Here is a 24,237-nt window from a genome sequence, read left to right as displayed (position 1 = left end):
AAACTTGAAGTGAAATAATGAACTACATCTGGCCAAACAAACATCCATCGAAGGATGGAAAACGGCTAATGCATGTCTAATCTAAACTGACTAAACTGCACTGGTTAGACATAGGATAGGTTGCAATAATCACAAATTTATGGATTTAAAGAAATAATTCTCAGCAATTTACACACCTCATAATTAGAAAGCAGTATTTGGTGCACTGAGTAATCTCATATTATCCACCAAACCAATTTTTCAATCTAGTAAAGCCTCAAACAATCCAGTACATATAATCAAAAGGGGTAGGTCACCCAAAAATGAAAATGTTGTCAATATTTCCTCACCGTCATGTCATTCCAAACATGTATGACTAATTTTCTACACAAAACTAAATAGGGTACAAACAACATTGCACCACAGTGACTTTAAATGTATGAAGAAAAAAAAAATGTTTTTTATAAAAAATATATAAAAGCCACATATAAAAGCTGACCGTACAGGTTTGGAACGGCACGTGGTGATAAAATCATAACAGAATTCTAATTTTTGGATGATCTATCCCTATACATTTTTTTTTAAGAAATCTTATAATGAACAACATTTCAAAAATCTTCTAAATCAATTAAACTTTTTTTTACTGTGCTGCACAAACTACAATACAATTACAGCGAGAATACAGCCCTATAGGGTGTTACAAATAATCTGATGTAAAAAAAAAAAAATGTAAATTTTTTAGAAGTGAGCCTAAGCAGAAAAAAAATGTTGAAATAGTACGACAGAAAACAGCAGCAGAGTTCATATTATGAGCAACTACTGACCACTCACCTTGTCAAAGAACTCGTAGAGTCGAACAGTCTTGTCAATTTTATCCTTGGTATCCTCCACTCGCTGGGAGAAATCATGTAGATGGACCCAGAATGAGCGAACTTTCACCTCGTACACCTGCAGCTCTGCAGAAGAGATGTCTTCCCACTTCTCTAAGCGCTTGAGGAGAGCTTCACCGCTCTTACAGTGCTCCTGAACACACACACACACACACAGAGAGAATTACACAGTGAACTGGTATGAAAACAGAGGGTGTGACTGAGGTGACTACATTTGAACAGTTACAAATGTACTTCAAATGTTCTAAAGCAAATGTTTGACACCTGCTGTAAAATATTACCTCTCAGTTCAAATAAAAACATCATAAGGAATTTGTTGAGAAAATATGAGAACAAAAAAAAAACACATGCATATGCTGTGGCAGGGGTAAAAAGGACTGTGTTAAACAAGCTTGATAAGAGTTGACATACATATGCAGCTGTGTAAAATTCTCTGAAGACAGTCTGTTTATGATGTAACTTCTCCAAGGAATCTTCCAGCTCACTCAGAGTCTGCAGACGAGACTCGCCCACTTCTTCTATCCACTGACTCACCTAAGAGACAACATATACATACAAACAGTTATTCCTGCTACAGTCCAGCTTTACTCTGTTAGTTCCACCCAGAATGACACATATTTGTACTCTTTGTTCTCTGGGGCAGTAGACTTTGGCAGTAGATTGAAACATAAGCACACAAACACTATAGATGCTATGGTCCTAGATTACACTTTCTCATGATGTGCATGAATGTGTGTGTGTGCTTGGCTGATTTGTTTCAGCAGCTTCCACTATATCTATGTCAACAGGATTTTTCCCCTCTTTCTGCCTGCTGGGCACAATCATGCATTATAACAATCAAATGGATAAATGGATGGATGAATGGATATGGCGTTTGTGAGTCAGTGTGTTTGTTTGCAGCACTTCAGTACAGTATTCACTATTTTCCAAGTGTTACAGGTAAATTCACAAGAAAAAACACTGCTAAGAATAAGCCTGCCCAAATGAAGCCCAAAAGCCTGAGACTACCCATAGAAATGCTTAACTTTGTTTTTTTCCAGTAAGAAATGTATTCCCTTAACAAATTTGTCATTTTCTGCATAATTAAAATGAATGATAAAGGTAACACTTTATTTTAGGGTTTCTTAACCAATTGCGTATTAGCATGCAATGAATTTATTAGTATTATTTATTAATTATTAGTATTTATTAGCCATTTATTAGTACCAATTAAGCACATATTAATAGCTTATTCGACATGACCTTATTCTTCATTCCTAATCCGACATAATATATAAACTTAACAACTACCTTACTAACTATCAGTGATGCGCGGGTTGATCCGAAATGAGCGGGTGCCTGTGGTCACATGTCCAAGAGTCAATTTCCTCGGATGAGATGATTTTTATTTGTTCCTTATTTGACACGATGCACAGACACTGACCTCATCGAGCTTTTATTTTGGCACTTCCGGCATTTTGAATTTGCATATTAGCTAAATATTTAGTATCACCCGAAACATTACATTTAGATTTAACATTTAGATTTAACATTTAGATTTAGATTTAATATTTAGATTTATATTTAACATTTAGATTTATATTTAACATTTAGATTTATATTTAACATTTATATTTATATTTAACATTTAGATTTAACATTTAGATTTAACATTTATATTTACATTTAACATTTAGATTTTAGATTTATATTTAGATTTAACATTTAGATTTTGATTTAGCATTTAGATTTAACGTTTAGGTTTAACATTTAATATTTATATTTAACTATTTAAAATATCTCTAAGTTGACAAATATTGTTGTAAATGTGCTAAAAAATGACCGTCAAAAAATTCATACCGGTTTTTTAACATAGTTTGAAGCTAAATGTGACAAAATGTTGCTTCTATTTTCAGCGTGAGCCACTTTACAAAGGGCGCCCCATAATTCATATCGCTCTACTGCAGTAACAAGTTATCCCCAGCCATTTTTCCAGATTCTGAAATAGCTAAGGAAAAAGCTGTAGAAACTTTGGGTGATATTTTGGGACAGGTATGTCTTAATCTTTTAGTCGGTGGGTTTAAAAAGAAATATATGCAATATATTACAGAACGCTTGAAATGTCATATTGAAACCAAAATAAATAGGCTACTCTCTGATTATGTAATCCATATGAAATGTGCATTTCTCTCTGGCGTTCATGGCGAGTCCGCATTGTCAACTTCATCTTTGCAGCGACACAGAAAACACCAGTTTATTACTAAACAATTAAATGAGTCCTTGCTAATTTAAACACATTCATAATCATTACTTTAACTGGTTCTTTGTGGCAAGCCTTATGTGTGCGGTCATAACACTTATTATGCTGTAGGCTATAGTCTATTTAAGTAATTAAATTAATATAAAGGGGCGACGCATTTACTACTTTTAAAAAATGCGGGTCAGGAAGCGGGTCGGGTACAATATTTTCTTTTTTTGCGGTCCGAGTTGCGGGTGGGTTAGTTGAAAACATCGGTCGGGTGCGGGTTGTTTGTACATTGACCCGCGCATCACTGCTAACTATTAATAAGCTGCAAATTAGGAATCTATTGAGGGAAAAGTTGTAGTTAATAGTGAATAAGTGTTTCCTATTCTAAATAGAGTTACCATTAAAGATGTACAATTCAGAATTGAATTTAAACTTAGTAGAACTCTTATTCTTTATAAATCCACACTAAACCTATTTTCAAAGCCAATATAAGAAATTGTCACAGTAAAAGAACATTCGTGTCTCAGACACAGCTGTTATTGTCATGAATATAGTTCATAATAGCAAGTGCAAAACTCCTCACCTCTCTGAATCCCTCCTCCAGAGTCTTAAACTCCATTATGAATTCCAGTTCCTGTGTGCATTTGTTGGACAGCATCACCAGTCTGTGAACCGACTCGTCCACTTGGTTATACAGACGGCCTGCATTCTCAATAGCATCTCTAAAACACACACCAACAGGATTTCTTTAGCATATTACATTTAATCTACATATTGTCATGAGCTTGTTTCTAAACCCTGAGAGAAACTCCAAGCATCTGAGCTTGGAGAAAACACTGACCGTAGGACTCACATCTCATTGGCTGAGACACTCTTGTAGAACTCTCATCTCATTGGCTAAGACAGCCTTAGAGAATGTATTGATTGGACAGGGCTTTTAGAGATTGAATGTAATTAGATGTCCAAGTTGGTTTCACAGAACAGTCTGGCAATGAGAGACAGTATGAACAGAGCTGGAGTGTGTGTGTGGTGTATGAGAAAAGAAAAGGACTATAAATGAGAGACACTATATGAGAAGTCATTGACTGTATACTGTGATCTGTGTACAAACAGTATGTGAGGAAATATGTATTTCTTTAAATGCATAATTGTGATGAAATATGAGTAAAGGTGAATTTTGTGTATCTGTGTGTTTGTGTGAATTGCCAACACTGTGACAGAGCAGGAGAGGTTGAGGTCTACTGGATGACTTCATCACTGCTGTAGTTCACTTACACAATACTGTATTGTGCTCTAGTCAAACATTCATACAACATTTCCCCTCAATAACATGCCAGCTAGCTCAGTCAAAGAGTGATCCACTCTCTGATCCAAACATAACACTAATGTCAATATTAGAATAGAGAACTTTTTTTGAAGAGTGCCACATTCCCATTTTGACTGCCAAAATACTTATCAAAGCAAACAAGGCTTAGTAATGCAGACAGACATGTGGCACATGCATACTGAACTGTGCCCCCTGCTGTTAGATACAATTATAAGGATATTCGCATTTAAAAAAAAAAAGTTATCTCCATGGAAGTCTGTTTGGAGCTTGACAGCCCTAGTTCCTATTTAATTTCAGTGTGTGGAAAAGAGCTGCAACAGAGTTCCACAGAAAAAGAAAAGTTACATATGTTTTGAAAGACATGAGGCTGAGTAAATGATAATTAAATTATAATTTGGTGAGAAATGTAGGTTGTCGGTTGATGCAAGTTCAGTGTTGGGAACGCACAATGAGAGGCATAAGGGGCAAATCAGTCCAAAACCCACCAATTATTCACAGCACACACCCAGAGCAAACACAGGTTATCACAGCATGCAGGAGATATCAAAGACAGTCCAGCAGGAGAATGACAAAACTGTGAGGATGGATGGATGAAACGTCAGTAGCCTTCATTATCAGTTCAATGAAGCATTCACAGTACTGATTAAATGTTTATATTAAAAATTTATAATAATCTTAATCATCATGCACCTGACCAATTAATACTATCACTTATCTTCTCTATCCTAATTGATTCAATTTTTTCTAATTTATATATATATATATATAAATAAACCTTGCTATGTGTACTGTGCTAGCCTAACTGAGGCTTGTCACATCACTTGTATACTGTTGTTCTCTTGTTGGTCTGATTGCCTCTATCTTCTCATTTGTAAGTCACTTTGGATAAAAGTGTCTGCTAAATGATTAAATGTAAGTGTAATGTAAAATCATCATCATCATTATTATTACTAGGTTCATTTATTTTAGGGATTAATTGTGACAATTTTTTAGATTATTATCCTTATTACTATTAGTATATATTATACTGTTTGACAAGGACTATAGAGAAGAGAAAAAAAGAGGGCTAAACACGATCAAATTTCCTGTTTATATATACCTGAAACAAAAATCAGCAGGTTATAGGACCTATAAAGGTTAGTAACAGCGTAATCATTCCAGTGAGTAAAAAAAAGCAAGGGGTCATAGTTCACCTTTACGATCCAAAGGAAGTGCTAAAAAGACAAAAAGTGTGTCCCAAATGGCATACTTATGCAATATTCTATGAGTATGAATAGTGCGAGTAATGCACTCACACTGAAACTTCAAAAAAGAAAAAGTGCACTTTAAACACCCAGATGATGCACTCAACCAAAAAAACCAAGTCTGTAATGACACTTCATGCATTCAACTGTCACAGTTTTAATTACTTAGCAAAGGGGGAAGGGCTATCAGACTCCGATTATGAATGACAAAATAAGCTTATATAATTCATACACTACAGGATTGAGTACATAAGTACATAGTGTACGAGTGCATAGTGTATAGTGCGTCATTTGGGACGCAGCTAAAGTCTAGACTGAGAGGGATTATGTGTGAAGGAAGAAGTAGGAGTCATGGTCACAGGAAAAAAAGCTGGATTTGTTCACTATTGTTTAGCACTTTAGACTCAGTCACACCTGTGAGACTGAGTCCTTTGTGTGTCTGTCAACATCCAGGTTATGCATTTGTGTGTGAGCAGTTTAGGCCGCTAAGGTTTCATTTGGCATTTGTTAGGCAGCAAATACAACCTAAAGTACATGCGCGGCTTTTAAACTATAATTTCACCTTATATGAAAGGGACAAATGGAAGGAGATAACAAGGCTCACAATAAATCAGGTTACAGTACCAGAAAGGCTGGCTTAGATTCCTGCCTCTTGTATGTTTATTGTGTAGATGGAGACTTTGGGAAACCTAGACCCAAATCCCCAGTCTCAATGAGCAACTAACCAGGTCTTTATCAGCAAAGACCCTCACAAACACCAGCCTCGAGTTTTTGTGTCTGAGCAGGAGGCTTTGAAAGTGTGCTTGAGCAAGCCAGTGCAGACATGCCTGTGTGTTTTAAGCAAAGTCAAACAGGAAGCAGCACCAGAGCTCTGCTGCATCCAAACCACACCATGTTATCAGAGAGACAGACACATGCGCATACTGATGTCTGTTTAGCTCTGACATTATTTGAGTATTTTTCAGTATGAAATGATTGTGTGCAGATAAAGAAAGACATTTCTCTTGGCTAGGCTGTGGGAAATACCAGTCACACTCCCTCAACCTCGAGCTGAACCCAACCCTGATCATCAGAGGTCTGAACATGCTCTCCCACGCTCTCAACACTTCTTTTGTCTCTCATTATCCCTCTCTTGTTTTTTTTTTTTTTTTAAGTGAAGTGACATTCAGCCAAGTATGGTGACCCATACTCAGAATTTGTGCTCTGCATTTAACCCATCCGAAATGCACACACACAGAGCAGTGAACACACACACAGTGAACACACACCCGGAGCAGTGGGCAGCCATTTATGCTGCGGCGCCCGGGGAGCAGTTGGGGGTTCGATGCCTTGCTCAAGGGCACCTAAGTCGTGGTATTGAGGGTGGAGAGAGAACTGTACATTCACTCCCCCCACCCACAATTCCTGCCGGCCCGGGACTCGAACTCACAAACTTTCGATTGGGAGTCCGACTCTCTAACCATTAGGCCACAACTTCCCCAAATTTGACAATCTCATGTCTCTAATAATTGTTCAATTTAGTTCCAAAACTTAGTGAACTGCCTCGCTGCCTATTTAGGTAGCATCCTTACTGGAACTTCACTGGTGGCTCATTTGTAATGTTTTACATCGGCAGAAACTCACATGAAGCACACAGGAGACTCAATTTACAACTAATTTCTATACATGATAAGCACTTTAAAAATGAGTATGCATAAACTATACATGCGGCGGTATTCGGTAATGCAATATATCACGGTAATGAATATTCACAATATTGTTATCGTGGGCACTTCTAAATACCATGAATAAATTATACATTATAAATTATTCCGATTTTGGGATGCATTTTAAGAATACTTTTCCCAAAATACATTTTAAACTGTAATACTAATGTATATTACTTTTTTTTTGGACTGTATTTCTGATCAAACAAATACAGATGTGATCAGTATAAGAGACTCCCACCCCAAACGTTTGACTGGTATTGTACTATAAGTATTCCTCTTGTATTTATTTATTTTTATGTGTATTCTGGGACTGACTTTTCTACAAAGGACATGTCACGCTGCTTTTGACCAAAACAAGGTATGTTAGGAGATATAACATTTGTGGTGTGTGCAGTAGGCTGACGGTGTTGTCTGTATGATCATGTCTCACCTGTAGTCCTCTGTCAGTATGACACTGGTTTCTTCTTTTCGCAAACAGGACAGAGCGGCTCCTCCCTCCAGCTGTAGCCGCACCAACCTGCTGTCCTCCAGAACAGACCTCATCAACTCTCGGTACTTACACAATAAGATCTGTGCCTCCTGCAAGCAAACACACACACACAACACACACACACACACACACACACTTCTTACTATAAGACAGACACTGCTCAATAGCTGCACACATTCCCATACACCTTATTATTACTTATACACATCTCATCCACTGTTCTTCTCACGGAGTAATATCTGTTCCTTCTCCAGCACAAACACACACCCCATCATTATGTTCCTGTCTCACAAACATCACCTGTACACACTCTCATGCACACAGGCATTATTATTAATTAAATGATATCTACACCTCCTTCATCTAATACCAGCTCATGTTCATTAACTGATCAAATGAGCTTAAGCTACAGTACAATGTGTAATACACATAACAGCCACACCTACAGGTGTGTGTGTGTGTGTGTGTGTGTGTGTGTGTTGCCACTTTACTTAAAGCTGGATTTTATTCTGAACAATACAACACATGTCTTGCACTTTATGTACTGACCCCTTTGGTGTAGATACAGCATATGAAAGTTCAATAGAACAGTATTTATTAGAAAGATAAATATTTTTAACAAGTTAAACAGTCAGTTTGTATCAATTTAATGCATAATTGCTGAATTTTAAATCCTTCAATAAATGAATAACTTTCACTTGAACTTATGTGCGTTGTACATAAGAGTGTAAACGATTTGAAACACCGTCATCTCAAGTACTAATATAATTTTTTTTTATGTTCTTAAGTGGAACGTTTAAAATGGTACAAATTACTTGGCACACATACATGTTTCTGAAAATTGACTGACAAATGTATTGAAACCACTTATGTAAGAGGTTCTTGATAGTAAACAAGGGTCATAAATTAGCAAAACGCTATCTTAATTAAAATCTTTTTGATTGGTGTAATACTTTTTTGGGGTATATGAGCCTATTTGTGTGTGTACCACCCAGAAAAGCATCCATAATACCTACCCAATGATGCAGATGCAGTTTATAAGGCACTAACAAGAAAATGTTGAATTTGAAAAAAGTACTCAAAGTGATAAAAATCTCAATTGCTGTCATGCACCTACACCCTAATTAGCATGTGTGTGTGAAGTGGGATGAAACTGCAGAGCAATTACACAAATTTCAAATGGATGTTTCTGTGCTTTTCACAGAACTGCTTTAAAACTCTTAACAGACACTGCATTTTTAACTGTTAAATGGGTGAAAAACTGAACACGTGTGAGGCTTATGTGAAAATATAGGGAAAATAACTCAATATTGTAGTAAAGAAACATGAAAAAGAAGAGGGCACACGTTCAGATTTATGTAGGGAGAACGAAGACAAAGAAACGGCCGAGAAATGAGAGGACAGGCCGAGACTTGTTTTGGTTCTCTATTCATTTAACATCTGAGCATCACTTCATCCCAAAGAGGGGCTGTTTTAGCATTCAGCACTAAGTCAAGCAGAAATCCATACCCTCAACCACCAGACCATTTCTGCCTCTCCATTCTACTCTCCCAATAAACCCTTTGAAAGTGATTTTAAAGATGGCTGCAGATAAACACCCCTCTGGGAGATCATTATTTCTCCTGAGGTCCTGTTTTTCCCCACAAGCCAGTGGATAAATAGGTCCTTCGTGACCTCCACTGACAGCCAGAGGTCAACTCAGGCAAAGCCTTGACACACTAACCCCAACCGCAAACAAACCAAAGTCTATTTTTCAAAACTAGACATTTCTTCTAAATAGAACAGTTTTTAAATCAGTGTAACTGGACACCAGTGCCACTGCTGTACTTCATGGAAACAGAATAGAAGTCTCTCAGACTCAAAATCGAAGATTTCAGTGCCATGGTGAGGTAGAGTTCACTGTCAAGCTGACTGATGCAGAGTCCTCAGGCTGCATTCTAAGTAAACATAACTAAAATCAAGAGTTTGGGGTCCTAAGTGGATCACAGACAAAGTACCCACAATATATATCCCTCAAACAATACAGCATATGAATACGCCATGAGTTCAGTTTCCAGGGAATGCATGAACGGAGTCTGCCAATATATATATATATATATACATACAGTACACAACTCTCTCATTCTGGACAGGGCTGGGACAAAGCATTTTCTGTGAGACCACTCAGCTGAGCTGTTTTTAGAAAAGCATTGTATTGACTCTTGCAGTACCTCTGCTGTAGGGGGCAGCACTGTGGACTCCAGTTTGCTGATGGTGTTCTGAAGCAGGTTCACAGCATCCTCACAATGACTGGTCAGCTGTTCCAACCTCTGAAATATATAAAAAGGGGAAAAAATATTTAAATATATTAATATATATTAATATAAATATTATATATATATAAATATTAATATATAAAAATATTTATATCTAAATGTTTTGCGTTGTCTGGCAACTATAAAAATGTTAATTGGCAGAGGAACTGTTTATTGTTATCATTATTAATACATTTAAACCACTGAACAATTATATTATGGCTGCATGGCCTTCTGTGGCTTATTTCTTTATTATTCCATATTAAGGCTGGAATGCAATACACAATTTGACAAATCTGAACAGATTTTAAAACACAAGGCATCATACACTTGGCAACTTGTTTTACACGGCTACAAAAGAAACTTGACATAATGACTGAGGATCACACACACACATCGTTCCTGAGCCGTTTCTAACATTTCGTGTCATGTCTCTTTTTGGGAGGTACATGACAGATTTAATACAGAAAACAATATGTGTTCTAAAATCGGCAAAAAATATCAAACGTATTTAATATTCTCTGACTGTGCAGATACAGGGGTAAAAGACATGTCGTGTATTCCAGCTTTCAGTGATATGAATGATGAAGATGATGATTTTCTCACCATTCTGAAACCGATCCAGCTGCTGTGAGAGTAAGGGAAAGTGCCTTCAAACTCAGTGGGGAGCTGAGAGATGTCCACGTGCTTACAGAGAGATTTAAGCGATGTCAACAACTCCACCTGACAGATGCCAAAAGAACACAACAGTCCTCAGGTTTAGCTTCTGCATTAAAAGGGGACAAATATGTATTGCAGTGCTATCATAAACACTTCAGATGCCACAACAGCGGTTTTAATAGTTTAGATAGATGTCTGAGCTACACTATCTGTCCAGCTGTTGTGACATTCTCAACTGAAGCACTTTCCTACGTAGCTACAAGAGTCTATCTCTGGCAGTCTGATTTGTGTCAGGCACAAGAGGCGTCTCTGTACAGACACTTGTGTTTTAAAATAGCCATCTATTTCTCAGAGAGTGCAGAGTAACTAGCTGAACGCCATATTTTTGACTGTGCTGTTGGATGCGGTTTGTTTTTTATAAGTGGGATCACTATGCTGTGGAACAAAACCATTCAGCTACATTTTATTAAAGGATGTTTTTCTGTTTTGCTTTATCACTAACTAGAACCCTTCAGTAAACCGACATTGCTCTCCAGGACCTAAAGGTCAAAACTGACTCCATTTCCTTTTCTACAGACTAAACTATGGATTTATATTTGTATTTTCCATTCTACAGCTCTCACCACATAACATAACCCAGATGTTGTCTTTCGCTGTTATTGTTTTGTTACTGTGGCTGTAAAGTCATAGCAAGTTACAGATGATGGGTAATATCTGTGCCTTACCGGAACAGAAGTGGTTTTCTCCACACGTACAGTCAGATCTCTGTCGGCCAGCAGCAGTACTGTATGGATGCATCCCGGCATGGCTGCCTACAGAGATTGAATAGACTATATCTCACAGACAGCACCATGAATTACACATTTAACTGACTAAACCAGAGTCCACAGTTCTATTGAACAAAACAATTATAATTTGCAGTTTTTTGGTGGGGAAATAAAATGTTTTAAACATAGTTTTATAGATCTTGCTATTGATACAGATGAATACAACGGAGCTTGCATTTGTACTATTTGACCATTCCTTAAATTCACAATGAACCAGAAGAACTTTCTTCTGTATTGTTACGTATATCTGATAGTAACAGATTATTGAAAAACAAAAACAGTAGGGTAGGGCTTTAATTCCATCCATGGGTTGTTGATTGGTGGAGACAGATCTGAAAGTGAGTCCATAGTTTTTTAAACATCGGAAGATCGAGTTATGACATTTTGACTAAGAATTAGGACGTTAAAAAACAAAACAAAATAACAACAGAAATATATATGGATGAACTGCAAGATCAATATGATCAATAACATTTGGAAAACTTTAAACTAGACAGTTACATCATTTAACAGAAGTTTTTAAACGTTGCATAACCTATCAGACAATTTTCTGTCATGTGCCCCAAGAACCACAATAAAAGCCTTTTGTGGGTGTGAATGAAATTGAGAGTTGTATGCCCCATAACAAAAGAGCAGAAAAACAACACTGTAAAAACAGACCAGAGATTTATTACGCCATTTGAGAGCTGTTTTGTGTTTCCTTGTATGTCATCATGCATTCTGATCATGCATGCATTATCATGCCATCATAGCCACATCAGAACATAAGGAAGAAAAGCTTTGCTGGAATGAAACAACAGCATATTTACTAAGGAATGTTCCAAAAACATCAACAAACTCTTAAGGGTTGAGATATTTACTGCCTACTTAATGAGACACAGTAGTTTTCTTTTTCACTTTGTTTTTTTGAATGTATTAAAATAATGAATGTACGATTTCCACTTTTCCTCTGTCATGTCGGGGGTGAAGATAGGGAATGATACATGTGAGGACTCCAGGTTAACAAAAGCCTGGCAGAGAATTAAATATTTTGGGATTATAACTTTTTATTAGACTGATAAACTAAACTCAAATATGTGTCAGAGCTCTAACAACTACAAATATATCAATCTTTTTATACATTGCTGTTCAAAAGTGTATTTTTTAAAATACATCTATTCAGCAAAGATTCAACTGATTCAGTTGATCAACGGTGGTGCTAATAAACAGGTGCTTCTCAATAAATTAGAATTAGAAAAGTTCATTTATTTCAGTAATTCAACTAAAATTGTGAAACTCCTGTATTAAATAAATTCAATGCAAACAGACTGAAGTAGTTTAGATTTTGGCTCACATTTAACAAAAACCCACTAATCTCAACAAATTAAAATACTTCATAAAACCAATTAAAAAAAACAACAAAGTGAATTGTTGGCCTTCTGGAAAGTATGTTCATTTGCTGTACATGTACTCAATACTTGGTAGGGGCTCCTTTTGCTTTAATTACTGCCTCAATTCGGCGTGGCATGGAGGTGATCAGTTTGTGGCACTGCTGAGGTGGTCTGGAAGCCCAGGTTTCTTTGACAGTGGCCTTCAGCTCATCTGCATTTTTTGGTCACTTGTTTCTCATTTTCCTCTTGACAATAGCCCATAGATTCTCTATGGGGTTCAGGTCTGGTGAGTTTGCTGGCCAGTCAAGCACACCAACACCATGGTCATTTAACCAACTTTTGGTGCTTTTGGCAGTGTGGGCAGGTGACAAATCCTGTTGGAAAATTAAATCAGCATCTTCAAAAAGCTGCTCAGCAGAAGGTAGCATGAAGTGCTCCAAGATTTCTTGGTAAATGGGTGCAGTGACTTTGGTTTCCAAAAAAACACAATGGATCAACACCAGTAGATGACATTGCACCCCAAATTATCACAGACTGTGGAAACTTAACACTGGACTTCAAGAAACTTGGATTATGAGCTTCTCCACCCTTCCTCTAGACTCTAGGACCTTGGTTTCCAAATGAAATACAAAAATTGCTATCATGTGAATAAAGGACTTTGGACCAATGGCAACAGTCCATTTCTTCTTCTCCTTAGCCCAGGTAAGATGCCTCGGGAGTGGCTTAACGAGGAATACGACAACTGTAGCCAAATTCCTTGACACTTCTGTGTGTGGTGGCTCTTGATGCCTTGACCCCGGCCTCAGTCCATTCCTTGTAAAGTTCATTCAAATTCTTGAATTGATTTCGCTTGACAATCCTCATAGGGCTGTGGTTCTCTCGGTTGGTTGTGCATCTTTTTCTTCCACACTTTTTCCTTCCACTCAACTTTCTGTTAACATGCTTGGATACAGCACTCTGTAACAGCCAGCTTATTTGCAATGGATTTTTGTGACTTACACTCCTTGTGAAGGGTGTCAATGATTGTCTTCTGGACAACTGTCAGATCAGCAGTCTTCCCCATGATTGTGTAGCCTAGTGAACCAAACTGAGAGACCATTTTGAAGGATCAGGAAATCTTTGCAGGTGTTTTGAGTTGATTAGCTGATTGGCATGTCACCATATTCTAATTAGTTGAGATCGTGAATTGGTGGGTTTTTGTCAAATGTGAACCAAAATCATCACAATTAAAAGAACCAAAGACATAGACTACTTTTTAATACATGAGTTTCACAATTTGAGTTGAATTACTGAAATAAATGAACTTTTCCTCATCAACATTCTAATTTATTGAAAAGCACCTGTATATATATATATATATATATATATATATATATATACAGGTGTGTATATATATATATATATATATATATGTATAAACTCAAAATCAAATCAGCATATCGGAATGACCATGTGACACTGAAGACTGCAGTAATGGCTGCTGAAAATACAGCTTTGCCATCATAGGAATAAGTTAAGTATTAAAACAGAAAACTGTTTAATATATTTAAATTACAAAAAAATTATTAAATTATAAAAATAATATATGTTTCTCCATATAAGATGATAGCTTCAGAGGAGGAAGGAGAACCCGCGGCTTTTCCATGAGGACCGGTCACAGAGCTACTGCATTCATTCAGACAGATCTCATCTGTCAGTGTTAGCACTGACCTTGAATACAACAGAAGGTGCACATGACGTACACATAGTTTAGCAGTATATCATCAAGAATCTCCTAAACATTCAGTAAAGCCACCTTTTCCACAAGACAGCACTTGTATGCCGTCCATCATGGATTACAGATACAGATAGAAGATCAAAGAAAAGAAAAAAAATAAATGAAAGAAAGGGCACACAGGTTTTCTGCAGCTGTGCTACAGCTTAAATGAGCAGAGACAATGAAAACCTCTCATAGCAGTCCAGTGCTATTTAAAACAATACTGTCATTAAAACATTCTCAGTTTTACTTCTATATTGCTCGTGTTTATCGCTCTCTATCTCACTCAGGAAGTTTAAACAGTGAAGTCAGCATTGGCACATTCTCAGTCTTTTAGAGTGGGGCAGAAAAGCAGCATTAAGGTCCACAGCAAAAATTCTAAAGTCACTTCTATTAAATGTGCTCAGGAATCATGTTCCTGCAGTATTTCTTTATTCGTGTCCTCACATCCCTCATGTAAATGATTGGTGAGGTAACTCATTTCACTTTCTGTGTCTTACAGTGTAAGGCCACTCAGATGAGATAAGCCATCAATAAACACCCAAAGTAAATGTATGAAATGAAATCTGACATGATATGATGTTTATGTACTGTATCTACTGCCACCCAGGCCAGGCTACACTTGTAAATGATGAACCTTTCTTTAAGTGCTGAGAAGAAATCTAAGCAAGTAACTACTGACATGCAAGAATCCAGGTTCTTCATGTAATAATTTGATACATTCTGCAAAATAACCAATCCCAGATGAGGAAAGGAAAAGCAAAGCCATCTCCCTCGCTCTCTTACTTTCGTGTGAGTATGTCCTATTGTGTAACTGTTTCTGTTTGCTATATTTCTTTCCACAACTGGTAAATCACAGTTAATATTTATGATGTGCTGCTTTTATTTGCACCGTTTAGCTAAAAGTGACTGGTTTTGTCGATGGAAACTCTTTTCAAATGTTTGCTTTAGTTTAGTAAGCTGTCCTCTGAATTCCTAAGTAGCAGATGTCTGTTTGAAGTGAAATATCAGGATACATGGCAAGTTTGCATTCCATTAAGTTTTGAAGCAAGTATGAGAAAGGAAACGCCTTGAGGATGTGAGTGGTATGTGACAGCTCTCTCTGTGTAGGATTCTCTGGAGGTTATGGATGAATGGTAGACTGTATATGTGTGTGTTATCACAAATCACAGTGTAAGGGTGCTCTTACCTGGAGGATGTTGAAGGCTTTAAAGAGAGCGGGGACAGGAGAACACCTGCGAGCATCCACCAGGACAGTCAGTCCCAAAGCACTAACTTCCTTCCTGTTTGTCAAATCAAGGTCACATTTTGGATGAAGGATTGGTAGAATAAAAATAAATCAAATCACATATACAATTGTTTGTTAGTCTAAACAGTACAGGTTGAAAAAAGTCTGACAGAAAAAGAAAAAGTCTGTTGTCTAATAAATTGCAGAGAAAACACCAACACCACCATTCAAAAGTGAAGGGTCAGAAAGATTTTCTTGGCCTTTTAAAAGAAATTAATACTTTTATTCAGCAAGGGCGCATTAAGTCAATCAAAAGTTTATTTCAAAAATATGCAGCATTGGTGAGCATAACCGACTTCTTTCAAAAACCATAAAAAAAAATAACTGACCACAAAAACCTTTGAACTTTTGAATTGCAGTAGTTACCTGAGTGTACCGAAGAAGTAGACCATGATCCGCACCAGCTCTCCACTATTGCAGTTTGGATTCAACCAGATTGTGTTTCTCGTTGTCACTGTCACAAGCGCGTGGCCTGATTTATCTCGTGTTCCTAAAATTTATTTTAAAAGATGAGCCTTTGTATCAAATTGATGGAAAGACCACATTAATAGCATTTAAAGAAGACCCTCACCAGGCAGACAGAGCACTCCTGAGCTCAGGACATCACGATTGATGTCATGAGCCTCACTCTGGACAGGCTGGGTCTTCTGGGAGATGGGCGGCAGTGGTGGAGGAACTGCTGAGGGGTCTTCACTTTGGGTTTTAGCAGACAGATGGGAAACAATTCGGGCTACTTCCTGACTGGATGCTGAAAAAAAATAAAATAAATCAAATAATTTGAACACACACAACACCGGCACGCACACACATACACACCTAAAATGTAAACACAGAAACCCATTGCAAGTCAGAAGCACAGATACAGTACACTAATTTGATCAATGCGAGTTAGTCTTTACTGCAATGTTTGATTGCTCAGTAACAAAAATGGATTTAACTGAGACTCTTACTCACTGAAAGATATAAAGCACATCTTACAGATGACTGACTGATAACTATATTTGGCTCAAACTTCTAAAAAGCTAAATCTCTGGGCCGTGAAAGACAAAGCTATTCAGAATCTGAAAACACTGAGGTCTTTTCACATGACAGATCTCTTTATAAAGCCAGTAGACCCACATTCTCTAAATCCCCTATTAACAAACAGCAACACAGAGATGTCTGATTGGAGCATGAGCATGAGCATTTGTCCGATCTGTACCATCATGCAGCTTGGCCCTCAAATCACAAACACACTCTACTAGCTAATTTTCAAACATCCTGTGTATCATCCTGTAAATCGACCCATAGGGCAGCTTGGATCTCTTATATCTCCCCATATACCTGACAGCACGATAGGGCTCAAAGATAACTGGAGATCAGCTTCTGACAGTCATAAAACTAAAGTTTCACTTTGCTGTGCTGCCACGCACCACTGCTCCTGGCCAGAAAATAGATTCTGAGATCAAAAACAGATGAGATAGAGTCCTGGGAATTCCAGCACTCGTAAAACAGCTTGCACAAGGACAAGGAAAACAAGTATAAATTGATCTGAAGCATAATCTGGCTGAGACTGCTATATTTCAGAAGGGATTTGAGCTGGAACCGCTGAAGTGTGCTTCTAAGGAAGGAAATCTAAACATAATGGAATGTACTTCTTCAGTTAGGTAAAAAGCTACAATAATGAGAAAAATACAAGTTTTACCCCCACTTTTTCTCTGCTGTCTCTCTGTCTCCTTGTCTACCTAACATCCTCCTCGCCAGAGAATGCTCACATTGAGGAAGTCGACCATATGAGCCCCCCGAGAAGCTGAGTGCTGCCCCAGACAGGGCAGAGCAGAGAGGGTCTTGGCTTCACAATGTCTCACCACAGTCTGGAGTTTAGTCTGGAAATGGGCCATGTCCTCAGCCTTTATTCTTTGTCCATTTCTTCTACTTGCTATTTGATTTCCTTTTCTTTCTGATGTGGCTGCGGACACTGAATAGTCAGACCGTTAGGGACAACTCTATAACATGCTAGTTATACTGAAAATATTTTCATACAGCAGACACATTCATACTTTTTATTGTAATAGAATGACTCCAATCACGTGCCTTCTTATGAATGTGTGTACATACTGTACATGTGTCTGTTGTAAAAATCACACATTTGTAAGTGCATGGTCTGGTCAAGCAGTCACAAATCAATCATTGCTCACTTTTGTAAATTTTATGGATTTTATCCATACTATCTAGTTCTTTAGTCAGTTTGTACATGTGAGTGGTGTGTGTTCATCTGCCCAGCTCATCAGCTGTCTCTTTCACAGACTGAATACTCATCAAAGTCTATACTGCTTTTCAAGAGGTTTTATAGATCTTCAAGAAGTTTTGTCCAAAGATATTTTTCCTTTCAAAACTAAAAAGTCAAGCTATACTTCTAGCAAACTGCTGACATTGAATATTTGACGTTAACTTTTCAATTTATAGTGAATCATATACACTCGAAACAAAAAAAGTTACACCCGAAATCCTCTGAAAAATTCAAACACGATGAAAAGACTAAATGAAAACATAAAAAAAATCGCAGATAAGCTTACTTCTTTGTGTGTATAGAGGTAACAGTCATAGAAACACTGCTGTAGTACTAAAACAAAACAAAAAAGAGTTAGGGTTTGTGAACCACCCACTAAGAGAGAAAGAATCAGATCTATCATAGTCAAACTACCACAACAAACACACCATCATTTCTTCTTTCTGCTGTTCCCTTCTTCAAAGCAGTGCAACCCCCCACCCGTTCTCCATTACTTAAATACTCCATCTATATCCCTCAAACAGACATTTAAACATCACCCTCCGCTTACCCCCTTCAATTTCAGAGGTCCTGTTCAGGCCCACCCACCCACCTCACCTCATCTCATCTCATGTATCTTTCTTCACACCTGTAGCACACCTGAGCCAGGTGAGCACATCCCGGCAAGCAAAACCTCTGGATGAAGAGAAGGTGGGATACTAACAGTAACCTTTGCGGAACCGCACAATGTGGAGCACTAATTAAAAAATAAAAAATAATAATGATGTGGCCACGTATTAAGGATTTGTTAGTTTGTGTTAATCAAACCGTGGCCATGTTGTACAACTTATTTAATATAATTTAATATATTGTTTAAACTAATTAGTACAGAGTGGCCTTGCTTTACTTAAAATGAGGGAACAAATGAAAAAGTCATAGGAAGAAACTCGTAATTTGTGTAATTTCAGATATAATGCATTATATATGTAAGCAGCTCCCGATAACACAAAAACACTCTGCTTTACTCACTACAACAAATGTCTAAAAATAGTTTAATCTAAACCAAGCAGGATTGAGTTACTGAAGTAAACAAAGCAGAAATCCTGCACATGACCCAGGCTTCTCTTCAGCTGTTTCCTTTAGCAGTTCAGATGTAAAACGGGGTCTATCTTGGACGATGTTCAGTGGAATTAATGTGTGTCTAAATTTGAAAACAAACTGTCTAGAGGCCAGAATATGACCTGTCCTTGCCAGTCAGTCCTTGTAAAGTGCCCTAAGTAAGTAAAACCAGAGCCTCCCATGCTTTTCTTTCAGCCTAAAGAGAAAAGGAGCTATATCATGCCATTGCATGGGCCATTTGAGAGCCATTTGTAACATAGCAATAAATGAATGAAGAAAAAATGACTCAGTGAACAACTGCTGAGAACCATGGAGTTTGTGAAGAAGAACACAATTAATGCGTGAAATTCCGTTAAACAGCTAAAAGTCAATAATAGATGGGATTATAATTATCACAATTAAAATATACTGATAAAATGTAAGGAAGAAGAAACAACTGTGAAAGTGGGTTATGAATGGAATGAATGAAGAAGAAAAGGAAGAGAAGTAGGTCCTTCATAAGCAGAGGCAGTAGAGGAAGTCTTTAGATGCATCAGAAGCAGATAAAAGCTTAGATGCATCTGTTAAGATGAAGCAACAGGAATGGAGGCAAAGGGGGAAATAGAATGGGAAAAGTGGGAGGAGTTTAAGGAGAGAAAAGCATGTGGATAAAGTAAAGGTGAGCGGAATGGACTTTGATAAAGATGACTCTACCTTGTTCTTCCTGCTGATGGTAATGGATCTCCATGTCTGCTAGTTGCTGATGCCCTGCTGGAGAACCATTCACAGAAGAAGTAACCTCATCCTCTTGCCTCTCCTCCTTTTCCCCCTTTTTCTCCTCCTCCTCCTTTGTATTTTGCCCTTCTCGTTCAGTGGTAGGTGTGTCTTGAGTGTGCATGTGTCCATTTGTGTTCTGCACATCTGCGACTGCATCGAGGACTTGATTGCATGCTGACTGGACTCTATTTTCAGAATAGCTGGTCACTATAGCCCTTTGCTCACTCACAGTAATGCCCTCTGTCTCCTCTTCCTCCACCCCTTTCTCTTTAACATTGGTTTGTTTCTTCTCATCTGTTCCTTCAGAGAGGCTGCCCTCCTCTTGAACTTGAACGTTGGAATCAGACTTGTGTGTGGAATCTACCAGACCTGTTTGAGCAGTCTCAACTTCTTTCTCTGTTTTGCTTTCTGTCATTCCAATGTTTTTCTTTTCTACCGTTTCTCCCTCCTTACAAGGTGACTTTCCCTCTACTTCTCGTGCTTTTGTCTTATTGTTTCTGTCCTTGCAGGATTCAGACCTCACCTGACCCTGTGAAATGAGCGTGACCAGATCCTCCTCAGGCGCTATGGTGGCAGAGGCCAATGCTACCTGTTTGCTTTGTGGAACAGTCAAAACAGCCCCACTTTCTTCCTCTGCACTGAAACTATAATCACCATCAGATTCATTAATGTCATGGCTATTGTTACTAAATGCTTGATGGTCTTCTTTTGTGGCCGAAATATCATGTACTTGCTCAGATGGTGTTTGGATGTGTCTGTGTATCTGACATAAGCTGTGCTCTGTTTGCTCAGTCTGTTTTTGTAAAGACACAGAAACCAACACTTTGCTATTCTGCATATCACAACTGCCTTTCAGGCCATGATCACCTCTGACCTGCTCAGATTCAGATTTGACTTCTGCTTCCAAAGCAGGATCAAACACAACAAGTTCAATAATAGCAAGAGAAACTTGTTCTGAGTTTTCACTCTCTAAAGCACCAGATAATATTTCATTCTCTGGCTGTGATATAGTTGCTTTGCTGTCTGGTTGCTCCATGCGAACTGTTTTGTTGTCCGTTTGTGATGTACTTAGTAGCATGTTGTACAAATGTGATGTATTGAGTAGTTTGCTATCTGGTAAAGTTATACTAACAAGTTCACATTCTAGTTGTGATGTGATGAATAGTTGGTTATCTGGTTTTGATGTGCTGACTAGATTGTCATCTAGCTGAGATGAGCTAAGTGTTTTGATGTCTGTTTGGGATGTCTTGATTGGCTCACTGTCTAGTTGTGATATGTTGATTGGTTTGCTCTCTGGTTGTGATGTGCTGACTAGTTTGTTGTCTAGCTGAGATAAGCTTTCTTGGTTGTTGTCTAGTTCAAATGTGCTAACTAGTTTGCGGTCTAGCTGAGATATGCTTACTAGTTTATGGTCTGGTTGTGACATCTTGACTGGCTCACTGACTAGTAGTGATGTGCTGACTGGTTTGCTGTCTGGTTGAGATATGCTTACTGGTTCAATGTCTGGTTGTGATGTCGTGACTAGCTCATTAACTAGTTGTGACATGCTGACTGGTTGGCTGTCTGGTTGTGATGTGCTGACTAGACTATTGTCTAGCTGACCTATCCTTCCTGGTTCAACGTCTGGATGCGACATCTTGACTCTCTCATTGTCTGGCTGTAATGTGCTCACTAGATTGTTGTCTATTTGATTGTTGTCTATCCTTTCAGGATTAAAGTCTGACTGTGATGTCCTGACTGGCACACTGACTAGTTTTGCTGTATTGACTGGTTTGCTGTCAGGTTGAGATGTGCTGACTAGCTCGTTCTCTAGCCGAGATGTGTTTACTGGTTTAACTTCTGATTGTGGTGTCTTGACTGGCTCACTGTCTGATGTGTTGACTAGTTTACTGTCTGTTTTTAATGTGCTGACTTGATTGTTGTCTAGCTGTGATGTATTGACTGGTTTACAGTTTGTTTGTGATATGTTATGTGTTGGCGTATCAGAAAGTGGAGCAGAATCACAGTCGCAGTGTTGAGACACAAACTCACACTCAGACACACTGTCACAGGAAGCTGTACCTGCAGCACAGGTGTGCTCAGACCCGTCCACCTGCTGAAGTGGACGCTCTGGGATTAAGATCACAGGTTGGTAGGTATCACTCAGGTTTTCTTCAATCAGCATGGCACATACCATGCTCTGGGAGCATGCACCATTCTTCAAAAGACTCTGCTCTGGTTTAGTTTTATGCGGAGTAGAAACCGCAGTCTGTGGTTTATGTAGATTTCTGTAGTTCATGCTAATGGCTTGAGTGAGAGAGCCCTTCTGTGGGGAAAAGCGTGGTAAGGAGATTTCAGCAAGCTCCACATACTCTCCCTCTGAATCCTCTGCCGTGCTGCTAGAGCTCCGTCCACTGCTCTCTTTACCGATCTCACTGAGAGCAGGGAGGAGCTTAACCCCATTGCTCTGACAGTCCATCTCCCCGGATTGCTCAGTGGAAGTGTCAATAAAAATCCTACATCGTATGTCCTCAGGGTTGTCTTCTTGATCTATGTCTGAATCCCTTTCCTCTCTGTTGGCAACTTCCTTGCACATCCCTATACTTTCAGCTTGTTCTTTAACTTTGGGGGGTCTGCTGATAAACTCCGGGTGAACAATATCCTCCCAGGGTACCCTATAAATATCATTATCTGCTGATAAAAGACAGTGTTCCAGGGCGGCTCTTCTGACCACACTCCTCTCCCGGTTGATGGAGTCCAGCCAGTCCATGGTGAATAGAGAGGTATATGCTAGCTCTGGCACGTCCAGTTCCTCCACATGATGCCCGCTAACTGCCAGACACTTTACTGTGATACGCGGGGGGCTTTTGGGTGAAGGCGTCACCTGTAAGTAAAAGTCGCTGGGCCGTAACACACGCCAGTCCAAAGAGGAGAGCTGAATTATGACCTTCTCATGGACACAGAGAGGCCATCCCTCATGACGAAACAGGAAACCACAGTATGGGAACTGCAGAGAAAAGAGAGAGGGAATAATCAGTCAGGCAATCAATAATTGTTCATTTAACTGTTGTTTAGTTACATAGAAAGACTTGCTAAACACATTTCAGTTATCTATTCAGTTACTGCTAATAAATAAATAAAAATCTAGCAAAACAGAGTTAGAGGCAAGGTTCTGTCAATGGGTCATGCAGCTCATTAATAATATTTGGCACATGTGGCTATTTATGTTTGCCATTTTTCCCATTCTAAGTGACATGAAGCTATTGGTAACAACAAACTGCTAAGGTTTACTTTGGTTAGCTCAAAGGGGATTTTATGGGAAAACATGTATTACAAAAAGTAAAATATATACAATTAATTAAATTAAAGCAACATTCTGCTTTACTAAGGTTTTTAAAATTGCATTTTAGTAACACAGCGCAGTGAACACTACACATAATAAGATCAGAGGGACAGGGATTATGAGAGATTCTTTCTTGCTGAATCCGGATGCATCTAGATGAACAAGTTTGCACAATAAGCCCCTTCATTGTAACTCAATTTCAGAGATAGAGAGAACCCCTGTAGTCAGTCTGTACCCGGTTTCATTCATTTGAATGAATTCTGCTTGCAGAGTTTACTACAACAGCAATGTACTGGGACACTAAAGAATGAGAAAATAGCTTTAGAGTCCCAGTGTCACAGACTGTAATACTGACTCTCTCTATGTAACTTGATGCAAACATACTTTCGGATATACCAGCGATGAAATTAATATTCTGCTTAAGTTGTCTATGGTAGGCCGAAAATGACCGGTTTCCTATGAAAGGCACAGCAGGGCAATGGAGGAAGGAGGGTTGGGTGTCCTAGTGCCGAAATTAAGGGGTGGGTGAAAGGGCTTTTTATTCACAGACCTCTCAGTTTAAGCTTCTGTTTCCCATTATTATATCCTCATTCACCTTCAAGCTGCAGCCCCCACCTAAACAGAGGAAGAGACCTGGAGATTCTCCGCTGACCCCAGGTGCAGCGAGCAGCCGCTGTTCCCACAGGTTCACGAGAGCATAAATGTAAGTTGACACACACACATGCACACAC

General features: G+C 38.4%; 1 protein-coding gene across 2 annotated transcripts in view; it reads right to left on the bottom strand.

Annotated features, from left to right (window-relative positions):
* The window catches only part of LOC132106401 (pleckstrin homology domain-containing family G member 4B-like), an 83,191-nt gene that overhangs the window by 24,033 nt on the left and 34,921 nt on the right, over window positions 1–24,237 (bottom strand). For both annotated transcript variants that reach the window (XM_059512061.1, XM_059512053.1), the window contains exons 3-13: window positions 22,246–23,170; window positions 16,633–16,809; window positions 16,428–16,551; window positions 15,963–16,056; window positions 11,546–11,632; window positions 10,767–10,883; window positions 10,077–10,175; window positions 7,807–7,955; window positions 3,680–3,818; window positions 1,281–1,403; window positions 811–1,002 (exon numbers count right to left, since the gene is read on the bottom strand). In XM_059512061.1, the coding sequence (XP_059368044.1) occupies window positions 811–1,002; window positions 1,281–1,403; window positions 3,680–3,818; window positions 7,807–7,955; window positions 10,077–10,175; window positions 10,767–10,883; window positions 11,546–11,632; window positions 15,963–16,056; window positions 16,428–16,551; window positions 16,633–16,809; window positions 22,246–23,170 (2,226 nt within the window). The remainder of the gene's footprint in view (window positions 1–810; window positions 1,003–1,280; window positions 1,404–3,679; window positions 3,819–7,806; window positions 7,956–10,076; window positions 10,176–10,766; window positions 10,884–11,545; window positions 11,633–15,962; window positions 16,057–16,427; window positions 16,552–16,632; window positions 16,810–22,245; window positions 23,171–24,237) is intronic.

Source organism: Carassius carassius, chromosome 2 (genome assembly GCF_963082965.1).
Source record: "Carassius carassius chromosome 2, fCarCar2.1, whole genome shotgun sequence".
In the NCBI taxonomy this organism is placed as follows: domain Eukaryota; kingdom Metazoa; phylum Chordata; class Actinopteri; order Cypriniformes; family Cyprinidae; genus Carassius; species Carassius carassius.
This window is presented reverse-complemented; position numbering and strand designations above follow the sequence as displayed.